At 33.7% G+C, this 12,803-nt stretch overlaps 1 protein-coding gene across 6 annotated transcripts in view; it reads left to right on the top strand.

The window, feature by feature from the left end:
* Rho-5 (rhomboid-5) overlaps window positions 1–12,803 on the top strand; it is an 85,292-nt gene that overhangs the window by 35,725 nt on the left and 36,764 nt on the right. For all 6 annotated transcript variants that reach the window (XR_014426770.1, XM_083053632.1, XM_083053633.1 and 3 more), the window contains 2 exons: window positions 55–601; window positions 948–1,439. Coding sequence is in view for 5 of the 6 variants with exons in the window: in XM_083053632.1 (XP_082909758.1) it covers window positions 55–601; window positions 948–1,439 (1,039 nt within the window). In the remaining variant the exon portion in view is untranslated. The remainder of the gene's footprint in view (window positions 1–54; window positions 602–947; window positions 1,440–12,803) is intronic.

Below are 12,803 nucleotides of genomic sequence, written 5' to 3'. Positions count from 1 at the left end.
GCTTCGTTTCACGATTGCTTCACAAGCGATATCAATTCTCTGTTTGACACTCAGGCACCAGGTACCACTCGCCCTATACGACGTCCACCGGCACTCAATCATCGGCTTCCAACGAACGTTTCGCGTCAATTTCACCGACGCTCGAAGCGTCGTCGAACGTTCACCGCGGCGGTGGCGGCAACAACGGCTATCAAAACACGAAGAGCACCGTCGACAAGTATCTGGTTTCGAAATCTGTTCAGAGCGGCTACGATCGCTATTCGGTCGGTAGCCAGAACGATCATCAGTTCGGTCAAGATCGATACTTCGCCTCCGGCGGCAGTGGCGACCGTTTTCAAGCTACATCCGGGACTGAGCGTTTTCACGCTCCTGCTGATCGCTATTCGCCGGCACGCAGCGTCACCGACAAATATCTGTCCTTGCCGAAGCCCAAGGACAGGTACACCGGCCGCATAACGCCCATTTCCTGCGCCACATCCATCGTAGCGACGTCCGATCGCGCTTACGGTTCGTCGAGTGCGAGCTACGTGCCACCGACTGCGCATACCCCCGTTGAACGATATGTACCACAGCCGCCGCCCGAAGTGCTCTACCCGGACAGGTAAGGACAAACACAATAAGAAATTTAGTTTCCTACTCTCCCTCATCTCTCACTCCACTCTCATTGCAATAATACTAAAAATTCCAAGAGATTTTTCCTCTTAACAAAGAACCTCGCATTAATTTTATATGAAATTGGGAATAAAATTAAACAATTTTTTGTTCAGCAGATCATAAGCTACAACAGCTGATTTTCTCAGGATCCAATTTCATATAGGATTAGTACGGGATTCTTTACCGAGATTGCGTTATAAATGGCAATGTTTATACGCCGCGAAATCTTGTATTTTCCATCAAAATCCTCTCTCAAATCTCTCCCGCAATTGAACCTCCTTCTGTTTATTCAGGTACGTGGACAGGTACGTGCCACCCGCGGCGCACACGCCGACCGATCGATACGTACCCGCGAGCGATCCAGGCGATCCATACATGCGTCGCGACCTTGGCTTCCATCACCATTACCGGCTACCGCCGCCCGCCGGTTATCCGTACCAGACGCACTTCCGGTTTCGCGGGTTCGCATACGCGACGTCCGCGGGCGGCCGACTGGGCGGCAGCCCCGGGTCCAGCAGCTCCAGCAGCACGGCGTCCAATCAACGCGAGACCTTCGTCACGTCGCCGTTGCTGAGGCCCAAAGTGCGCGCGTCCGCGGTCGAGTTTGGCGCCGCCGCCTCCGTCGCGACGCCGACGACGACGACGACGACGACCGGTCGTCACGTGTGCGCGAATCCGGCCGCCTGTTGCGGAGACACGTCCGCCAACGGAAGAGGCTGCTGCCAGATGAGGAGATCCTTGCCGCCTGGGACACTTCCGGCGATATCCTCGCAGACTTCTTCATGGTGAGTACGCTTACTTGTTTCATTCAAGATGTTATTTCGCGAGGATGTAACGGATCCTCGAATCCGAGTCATTCACAACTCGAGAGAGCCCTATTGTGCTTGAGTGATTAATAGAAAAAGCGAAATTATACCCGAAATTAAAGTACGATAATAATAATAATAAAAATTTTATGTCCGTTTATAAAAATACTGATAATAATAATCTATATTTTAAAAGCTTCGTGCATTATGTATGCACGATAAATTGACGGATAATAATATACATATTCCACAAGATTTATTTATCTTAATTTATCTGTTTTAATGCGTGAGATATATTATATATATTTATCTACAACGCGTTTCTATAACGTTTTGTTCAATTTGAACTATTGTACATATATCTCTTTTCAAGCTGCTTTTATTATAATAATAATTATAAAAATATGAATTTATAAAGAGACGGAGCAATTTATAAAACTAAATAATATAGGATGCATTTATTATTATTGCAAATTTACATTTTTATGTCACCGGCAATCGCGTTAGAAAAGTACTTTTAAAAGTGCTTTCAGTTCTTTTTCTGATATTTTCCTTGTTTTATTCATATAATTCTCGTAAATCCATGAATTCCCTCTTTTATATTATAAAATAAAAATTAATATTATATTTATTGATGCGTAACAACGACACGTGTCATCTGTAACATATAAATCTATTCAAATTATATGTATAAATCAATGTTCAAAATAATCGATATTTTAAGAAGTAATTATTATACGCGCGCACAGTTTTCTTAACAAATATTTATCTAAAAAATTATATAAAAAACTTTTGTTTAGAGATAAACTTTTACGAAATGAAAATATAATTCTTTGCCTAAATAATTATATAAATCTTTAAGCAGCGTTAAAATATACATATATCATATTTATTTATATATATAATAAAAATATTAATTCTATACTCTATAATATAAATATCTTATTAAATATTTCAAGTGTATACTTTAAAATAAAATTATTGAAATATTTTATACGCTTTTCATTATACAGTAATGCAAAATGTTTTGCTATCAGAGATAAACAAGTAATTAATTTCACAATTAATAAATAATAAAATAATAAATTGAATAGATATATCTCACCCCATGAATTGCTCTGTCGTTCGATGCCATTTGCTTCTTCTTCTCTTGTTTATCCTTTGCACAGCTGTCACTCGACACTCACTCGCGAGAATAATGCAGTTAATTATGAATTCGCGCGTGCACTAATCAACAGAATACAACGATCGCTCGGCACTTTGCATTAGCAACCACTACCAATGTTAAACTTTATTATATCGCGACTGGAGAACAATGCGAATATACTACGATTCTCTCGGAAATCGTGCGGTCTAACAATTCTATATCTTTGTTACTGATAATTACTGACAATATATGAGAAAGAGAGATATCCGAAGCATTTATTAATAAAATTAATTCCAAAAGAGACAGAATATTCTGTATATTTATTTTTTATTATATTAAATATTTTTTATTGTATTCAATATTTGAAACAAGGAATTAATCGTGCTCTTTCTCTCTCTACAACATTTTTTAAAAAGCATTTTATTCAATATTTTTTTAAATATGATTATTATTTTTTTCACTTATCTCGCGATAAAGATGATCTAATGTCAAAATCAGCTGATTTCTCGCAGAATTCTCTCTCTTTTTCTCTCATCTTTTTTTCCTTTCTCTTTCTCATACGATATTCATTTGGCGCTCTTTCTTGGGGCGTAATATAACAATAGTTCTTGTTTACATACCGTATTCTTGTATCGATGTATGCTTATCCGATGTTAGTCGTGCGACGAAGCTCGAGATAGCAGATAGTGTTTGCTATGTCTTCGTTATTATCCTTCGAAATGCGATTATTTGTTATAATTTGTAATTATAAGTTTCGCGCAGTTGATTTAACTCTCTCGATATTTTAAAACAGTTTCGCGTTATGATGCAAGCGAATATATGTATATAAATGTAGAAGTTAAAATTAACAGATACTATCCGCGCGCATACACAAAAAAACTACAGTATTCGAAAAAATTATGTAATTAGATTTGTTAACTTTTCACACGACAGATTTCGATCAAATTAATCTCATAATTAAAATCGGCGGAAAATTCAAAGCGCGAAAGATGAAATATAATTGACTCCAATCATATTTAAAGGAATAATTATATCCGTAAATCTCACAGATAAAACAATTTATAATTACTGTCACTTTGATTCTTACAATTAGTTCGAATGAATATATCCGCTTCGATAAATAGTTGTCGCTTCAATACGAGCAGATTTATGACTAGGCTAACGAGAGTCATTTAATTGCAAGTATTTATTAGGCAATGATTATTTACGAAAACAATGATAATGAATATATCTCGCGATGTGTGTATTTATTGTACGTAGAAATCAGCTCTCTCTCTCTCTCGATGGGAATCATAAATTGTTATTTCATCGAGATCTTTACCGGCGATAATTGTTTCTTTCAATATGCATTTGGATTAAAATATATTTTGCTTCGAGCTTTAAATTTTTCACCGATGTAATTTGCTAATCATTATCGGATTGAGTATAATCGAATAAGCCGTATATACATATCTGAAACGCGTATTAATAATTAATTTGGAAAGGGACATATTTCGCGCATATTTTTATATTTTATTATATTAATTATTAATTTTGGATAAGAAATTAATTATTCATACGATATAGTCGGCGCTCGTTCTTGGGACGTAATAATAATAGCACTCTCTTATTTGCGTCACCGTATCGATATATGTATAATACATACACTGAGAGAATTTTCTCTTAGAATTTACCCTGAAAATCATGGTGATCGTGGGACAATATTGTATGGAAAGAATTTTATGAGAATTACTCTGATTAATATTTATCCACAATAAAAATAATAATCGAATTTTACTAAACTGCATAGTAAAATTAATCAAACATATTTTATATTTCACATTGTGATGGATATTATTATTTTTATTGTGATAAATCAAAGAAATTCTCATAAAATTATTTCCATATTGTCCCAGGATTACCATGATTTTCAGGGTAGATTCTAAGAGAAAATTCTCTCTGTGTATGTACATGTATTGTGATAAATATTAATCGGAGAAATTCTCATAAAATTCTTTTCATACCATATTGTCCCATGATTACCATGATTTTCAGGGTGTATTCTAAGAGAAAATTCTCTCTGCGTACATACCAGATTCTTATTTCGTATTTCGAGCAAAGAATGAATCGTTGATACATAAATTCGACGCGAATTCTTCTCGCGTAACAATAACAAACGATAGCGCGCTTTTGTTTACATACTTTGTATATCCTCGTATCAATGTGTATTTTTATTCGTCAGTCGTTCGACGAGACTCGAACGGGCAGGTAGCTGCGAATTGCGTATCATATTATCCTTCCAAACACGATTATTCGCTGTATATTAATTATCAGTTCGCGCAGTTGATTAACTCACGCGATAAACGACACTGTAATATCGCGTAATCGCGACGACGGCTGTTTGATTGAAGTAACGAAACGGCATGACGTATCGATTTATTCGTAATATACCTAAACCTGTACACGTGTATTTCGCGCGTCGAAAATATCCCTGTGCTTGCGATATCGAATTTCGATTATATATATTTTCTGACAGTTCGCGTCGTAATCATTAATTCTCGTAATATCGGAGCAAAATTGACGTGTTTCTCGATCAATAATAAAAAAAAATGTCGCGGTTTACGGATCGACTCCGAGTGGAACAACATATCGCGTTTAATTAAGTAATACAGTATTAATATTATATCTTGATATTTATTAACGCTGATGTACAACAAACTCGATGTTTGTACATCGTTGTAATTTGTCGAATCTCGCGAGTTTTTTATTCTGTCGATATCTGTCGTGCGAATTTAATTATTATTATATTTCTGAGTGTCGAAATCCGCCAATATTTATTTTATAACGCGCGAAAAATAATAGTTTCTCGCATTCTTTCATTGTAATGTATTAAATAAAGTGCGTGCGATTAATATCCGGGAGGGTCCCTGCAAAGTGTCGCGCGATTGTTGTATTCTGCTGATTAGTTTGCTAGATTAGTTTGCACATGCGATCGCAATTAATTGCGAGTGAGTGTCAAGTGCCATAAAGCAGCAGCAGCAACAAAGAGTAAACAAGAGAGAAAGAGGAGGGAGGAGGCTAGCAGTGGCATCGAGAACAATGGTGGAATCAATTTATAAGGCAAGGTATTTATTTAATTTATTATTTATTAATTGTCAAATTGATTGTTTATTCATCTCCCCGTAATAGCGATATATTTTATACATTACTGTATAATTTAATGCGTATGAAAAACATTTTAGATTTTATTTTAAAAACTTGATGAAATATTTACAATAATTATAAGGGTACAGATATATTTTAAAATATTTCAATATTACGATTAAGAGTTATTAATACTTAGATTATTTATATAATAATGACGTTTGATGCGCATCATCACTGCGCATTAAATTAATTTTTATTTTATGACCTCGAGGAGTAATGAGCTTTCGAAAATTGTAAAATACAGAAATGTGTAAAATAAGGAATATCCAAAAGAAGCGAAGACGAAAAGTTTTTTTAACGCGCGATCATATAAAAATTTTTAAAACATTGTGCTTTAATTTTCTTTTTTTTTTTTTCTCGAAATGTATATGGTATATTAAATTTTAAAATAACAAAGGATTTACATCTTTTGATAGTTATGAATTTAAATTATAAAATATGAAAAGGAGTAAAATAAGAAATATAAAAAAAGTCAAAAGATAAAAATTTTTTTAACGTGATTATATAAAAATTTAGAATTAAAAAATTTGTAAAGTGTCTTAATTTTCTTTTTTTTCTCCAAAAGTATACGGTATACAAAAGCATTGAAGGATCCCTATTAGCTTTGGCCAGTTATGAATTTCGATGTAAATTGCGCGTGTAATCGCAGGCGAGAGAAAAAGCAAATCGTTGATTAGGGCGAGCTTAAGAACAGGCGAAAGCCATAACGTGTGTTGAGAGCTTGCTCGTGTAACGGGGTGATTATAGGGATGACGGGGGAGAAATGGAAAGGGGTGGAGGGGAAGAATAGCTTCCGCAATATGCACATGCTCTTCGCGTAATAATGCGCCTGTATAATAGAGCTCACGAATTAGAATGGAAGAGCCCCTTAATTGAGGGATAAATATTATTTACGAGAGCGATGGGGGACGCGAATGAGAGAGTTTGGTTTAACGCGGCATCTTTTGCAGCCCCGTCATTCTTTTATGGATATTTTATCGAAAAATTAATTCCAGTTTCATCTTTAATATATTTTATATGAAAATATATCTTACTCTTGATCCTGTTATAGTTAAATTAAGTTAGTTCTTGTTAAATTAAGTTATAATTGATCAAAGTTAAAGTACTCTCTTTCCGGCAATTTCAATCTACTCTCGACACTTGTTTATTTCAATTTAATTAGCAATCATTTCATTGATTGATCATAATAATTACAGAAAACAATTATCGCAAAATGCTGCGAAAGAGTGCAAAATATAAAAATTGGAATATTGTATATATCATAATGGGCAAAAGTAAATTGAAATATAACATTGCTTATAATTGATTTCGTCTTTTAGTTAACTCGAATGATAAATTAATCGCGTATGAAATCCACAATAAATATATCTCCGGCATCAGTCTGTATAAATATTGTTGTAATTAAACATTAGAGATTGGGATTTTATTTTTGAATATTAATTATTATTATTGTTGTTTTTAAATGGCGAAAAGCATACAAGAACATTTTTTTCAATGGACAGCTTGTTTTGTTAGAGGCAGAACATTTACACAATTATTAAAATTATTAAGTCTGATAAATTGTAATTGATGTTAAATCTTTCGCGAAATTATATCGCAACACGCGATCGCACTTCTTGTGTATCATCCCCTCCTCGTTGAACAGATCAATAACAGATATAACTACGTCATCGAGAGAGAGAGTATCTTGGCTCGCTCGCTATTAAAGGTACCTTAATTGTCATTGAAACGATTTTACGGAATATGAAAGATATGGAAAGGAATAAAACGAACCTTGCTCGCGATACTCCATTAACCTGATTGCCGCGACTCTTTTGGAGTTGAATTTTTGCACCGCCGAATGCGGTCTCGCGTTCTAAATTCCTCCGGTTCGCGTTTAAAAATCCCCGTTCTTTTGAATCCTCGAATGGATGCGCACCGAGAATGAAAGGCGACTAATATAGATCAATAAGAAATCTCCGCGACTGTTGCTAGACGTAAAAAGAGAATCGAGGACACAGAGACAAGATATTATACTATCGCGGCAAGTTTCAACAATTCGATGTTGTGTACCATGAAATAGAAAATTTTTAGGATTTTTTGCGCTTTGTTGATAATGTTTGCATTCAGTTTAATGGATAGCATTCCACAGTTTTGGAAAATACAAGAAACGTTAAAAAGCTTCTTATTTTTTACACTGTTTATATCGTATAATTATTCTAATAACTGTGCCTAAATTACGTAAGGCTTTTTTAAATGATTTTTGACTTTTCTCTCCCCCCACGTAAGGGATTGTAAGATTTTCTGTAACCCCCTCCTCCCTGTATCTTATGTAAAATTTTACAATTTTATTATAATAAGGTTTTTTAAGTATTTTAATTATTTAAAATAATTGTCTTGGAGATAAATAATTGATTAAACGTGATATGAAATTTGAATTATACATTTATCGTACCAAAGTAAGTCTTTTCCAAAATATCAAGTCATATTTTCATTATTTTTATAAAATAGTTCAAATTAGTTGATAAAGGCAACTAATCAATGAATGAAACTGAAGTCATGATCAAAAAATTTTTACATTTATCTTATCAGAGGAACATTTTCAAAAATTTAGGTAAAAACTATTTCAACTTGCCCCTTCCCTACGTAAAAGAGCGTAAGAAAATTCTGACCCCTTTTTCCCCCCAAAAGCCTTACATAATTTAGAGATGGTTCCTGTGTGTAAATCTAATGAAATCCATAATTTGAGAAATAACGCGAAATAACGTTATATTCAATCATTACATGATTACATGCATGCAACGGAATATAACGTTCCTTTAATTAGCAAATGTCCCTGGAATATCTCCAAATAATTTTCGACCAAGTCGATCTTCATGTGATGAGCAGAGTCCACTTTCGCTCCGAAATCCTTCATTCAAATTTCATCCAAATTAATCCAGATTATTTCAGTACGATCTCTCTCGCGAGGGTGTGGGACGGAAAGGGATGGGAAGGGGTGGGGGGGGGGATAAACGAATGACCCGGAAGTCGTAAGGGGAGCATCCGGGCATTGTCTCGCGTCGGCAACGACGATGTTCCACGAGCTGCTAGCAACTTCGGTAATTATGTCGTGCTCGTGAGTTTAAATGGCCCCGTCGCACGAAATTGCAATCTGACACCGGCCGTCGCCATGTCAGTTTCAATTAAGGATTTTATCCTCGCGGTCATCGTCTCTCCGCTCCTCTCTCTCTCTCTTCCCTCTAATCTTCGACAAACGTGCCAAGAAAATTATTAATCTTTATAATAAATACCTGTGTATTATTCTTAATAAGCTCTAATTTTATGCGTAATTAAGGTGGCTTTGCACATAGAGATAATTTTGTGTATTTTGACAAAGGACACACATACATAGATCTCTTTCTCTCTCATATAAATTTCGTATAAATTTCTATCCAGAGAGGTGTGACGTATTCTTCAGCATCTTTAATTTTTTATTTGCCACGCGATATATCCTCGGTATTTTATAAATATCTTTGAATAACAATAAAATATCTCTATAATAAATATTCTATAATATCTATAATATCTATATCTATCTATAATAAATATATTTCTATAATAAATATCATTAAAAATAAAGTATCTTTAATAAATACTTTTTATAAAAATATCTTCAATAAATATTCTATAAATATGTTGTAACATTTGCAGCAAAGAGATTGAATCATTAAGTTCAAACTAGGATGTATTTATAATATCCCTGATTTTTAATCTTCAGATATCCTTTTTATAATTCATTTTACTTTCGTATTGTTATTTTGAGTCCGAATAAATGTCTCTTGTGCGTAAATCTTTAGAAAATGAAATCTTGCGATGCAAAACGTGAGAATATCCGGACAGATTTCGCGGTCTACATCGCGATTATACGTATCCTTTGGGGTTTCCTTGACGGTAATTCTACCATTATCCCTGCCTGATGCACGATCATTTTGGCACGTTCAGGATGCAGTCATTTCCGATCACGCGGATCCGGTCAGGTCAGGTTCATACAATAAAGCAACTGATGACAAATTATACGTTATATATTATTACAATAATGTTCTGAGGGTGCGCATTATTTAAATACATATATATATATATATATATATATATATATATATAGAATATACATGTATAAATAGTAACATTTTCGCAAAATAAATTTGTGGTGAATTTAGAAAACATGATTCCTTCGAAAGCGAAAGTTGAAAATTATCTTTTCATGTTTCGTGATGAATTTTCGGAGCAATTCGTGCATTTCTCGTTTCGTGTTAAAATGAAAAAGCAATAAAAAATTATTATTCGTGTAAATACATTTTTTGAAAAATTTATAAATTTTGGAAAATATTGCAAAGAAAAACAAAATATTAAGGTATTTTATATAATTATGGAGTGAAGAAGGAGGATATTTATTTTCCGAATTATACGCCTGTGTTTATATATAATATCTAATACAGCCGTACGATAAATAAATAAAATGTAAGCTAATCTATCCGAGACACTTGCAGGTTGCATAATAATGCGTTAGATAATGCAATAGTAACCCACGCTGGTTTGGAGGCTTTTAGCGAAAGCTACGCAAACCGCGGAATCCCATTAGATCCCATCATCTCGTTTATACCCTCTTAAAATACTCTGTTGTTCATGCATTATTATCGCGCATGTGTATAATCGATTATCACAAAAATATGCGATGGCAGGGAGGGTGTACTAATTTTCCGGGAGACCGAAAATTGCCGTAGAAATTTTTATCGCGGATATTTGATTATGCGCGAGAAAGCTTATTGTATAAAAAAAAAATATATTTGTTGAGAGAAACACGCCATCGATTATTATTCAGTAATATCATTTTGATTTATTTTTCATTATTTTCGTTAAGTACGGGTTACTAGTGCGTATTTTTGTATAAGAAATTAATTTTTAGAAAAAATATACACTGAGAGAATTTTCTCTTAGAATTTACCCTGATTAATATTTTACGAAACTGCATAGTAAAATTAATCAAACATGTTTTATATTTTTTTGTGATAGATATTATTTTTATTGTGATAAATATTAATTAGATAAATTCTCATAAAATTCTTTTTGTACCATACCATATTGTCTCACGATTACTATGGTTTTCAGGGTAAATTCTAAGAGAAAATTCTCTCTGTGTAGTAATTAAATTCAAGAGTGAACATGAAACTTATTTTACGTACAACTCGTCGTGCTATATATTTCCAATGCAAAAATAGGCGTGAAATCAACCTTACGAGTGGCTGGCACGTTTGCGTCGAGTAAACGTCCCAATCTAATCCGCTCAGCAGGTGAAAGTAAGCCTTCGGCTCGTATGATATCTCTCTAGCTACATACATCTGTACGCTGTAGTGTATATACACTAAATAATACACTGGCTACTAGTGTGTATGGATGTGTTTTTTCTGAGAACCGAATTGCGTAAGAATTCTCGACTAGTCATCATTCACGCTTATTCTGTGTTCTCTATTCTTGTGCATTTTTTTTTCTTCTTCAACGTTTTTTACATCTTGCCTGGTCTGTCCTCTTCTCTGTCAATTGTTTTTCTTTTTCTTTTTCTTTTTTTTAAATTAATCTCTTACTTTTCTGTGTATTTCTTGGGTTTTTAACATAAGTCTCGTGTCTATTTTCGTAGTTCATTCTAATCGTTTCTCTATCTCTCTTTTTCTTTTTTTCTTTTCACACGTTTTCTTCCTTCCTCTTCTAGATCTATTTATAAGAATTTACTCACCGACCCTCTTTGTTCCATCTGTTACTGCTCGTTGCAGTATCTCTTGAATCTTTCAAGTTTACTCGATAAATTAATTTTGTTATTTTATATAACGTTTTTATTATCGAAAAAAAAAACACCTTCGAAATTAATTTTTATTCCCTGTTCATCTATATCGCTATTATATAAAAGTTAAATTACATCGTATAATCGAATAGATAGACTAAATTTTTTATGACGCACAAATCGTTGTTTTTTTATTAAGACATTTATTAACCATTTTACTAAACAAATAAGTAATTATCTATTCGTTTGACAAAATATTTAATATAGATGTCTATATATAAAAATCTAATATAAGAAAATAACTTGTGTACACAGAGAGAATTTTCTCTTAGAATTTACCCTGAAAATCATAGTAATCGTGAAACAATATGGTATGGAAAGAATTTTATGAATATTTCTCTGTTTAATATTTATCACAATAAAAATAATATCTACCTATTACAATATAAAATATAAAATATATTTGATTAATATAAAATATATTTGATTAATTTTACTATGCAGTTTAGTAAAATTAATCAAACATGTTTTATATATTTTATTGTGATAAATATTAACCAGAGAAATTCTCATAAAATTCTTTGTCCCACAATTAGCATGATTTTCAGGGTAAATTCTAAGAGAGAATTCTCACAGTGTATCTTTTTAAATTGCTCTTAAATTATCACTATTGTCTAAATTCTTGTTAATATTATTTGTCGTTAATTTCTTCCCGAGGAACGCAAAACTGCGAGATTTTCTCGATCCGTTTAACCGGTCGGTAAGAGAATCCCACCATTCTTAGGTAGCGGGACTTGTTGACGCCCAACAGCTGACGGCCACCGCCGCCACGTGCGACGCGACGTGACGCATGCGTCCGTTCAGTGCATGGCGCGTCTCTGCTCGCGAAGCACCCGTTATAGAGAACACGTCGTGAAATATCACTCGCTTCTTCGCGTCTTAAATCTCGCATTTTCCCTCGTGTTAAACAGCGAACGACGAAATGTTGCAGCATAGTGATGATGAAGCGCATATCGTGGTATAGCGTGAAGTAATTTACGTAAAAATGACTCAGGAGACGCGAATAAAAGAGAGAGAGGAGAGAGAGAGGTAGGATATTTATAATAATAATATGCAAACGTGGAATAATATTGAGAGAAAGCATATTTATTTTATTTTGTCATTTAAAGGGAAGAAAACTAGTATCTTTATTTAAGTATACATATAGGAAGACATA

This window comes from Prenolepis imparis, unplaced genomic scaffold, assembly GCF_030444845.1.
Source record: "Prenolepis imparis isolate NDT839.2.m4 unplaced genomic scaffold, iyPreImpa1.0 SCAF_14, whole genome shotgun sequence".
NCBI lineage: Eukaryota > Metazoa > Arthropoda > Insecta > Hymenoptera > Formicidae > Prenolepis > Prenolepis imparis.
The sequence above is the reverse complement of the archived record's forward strand: the minus strand, read 5'-3'. Positions and strand labels throughout refer to the sequence as shown.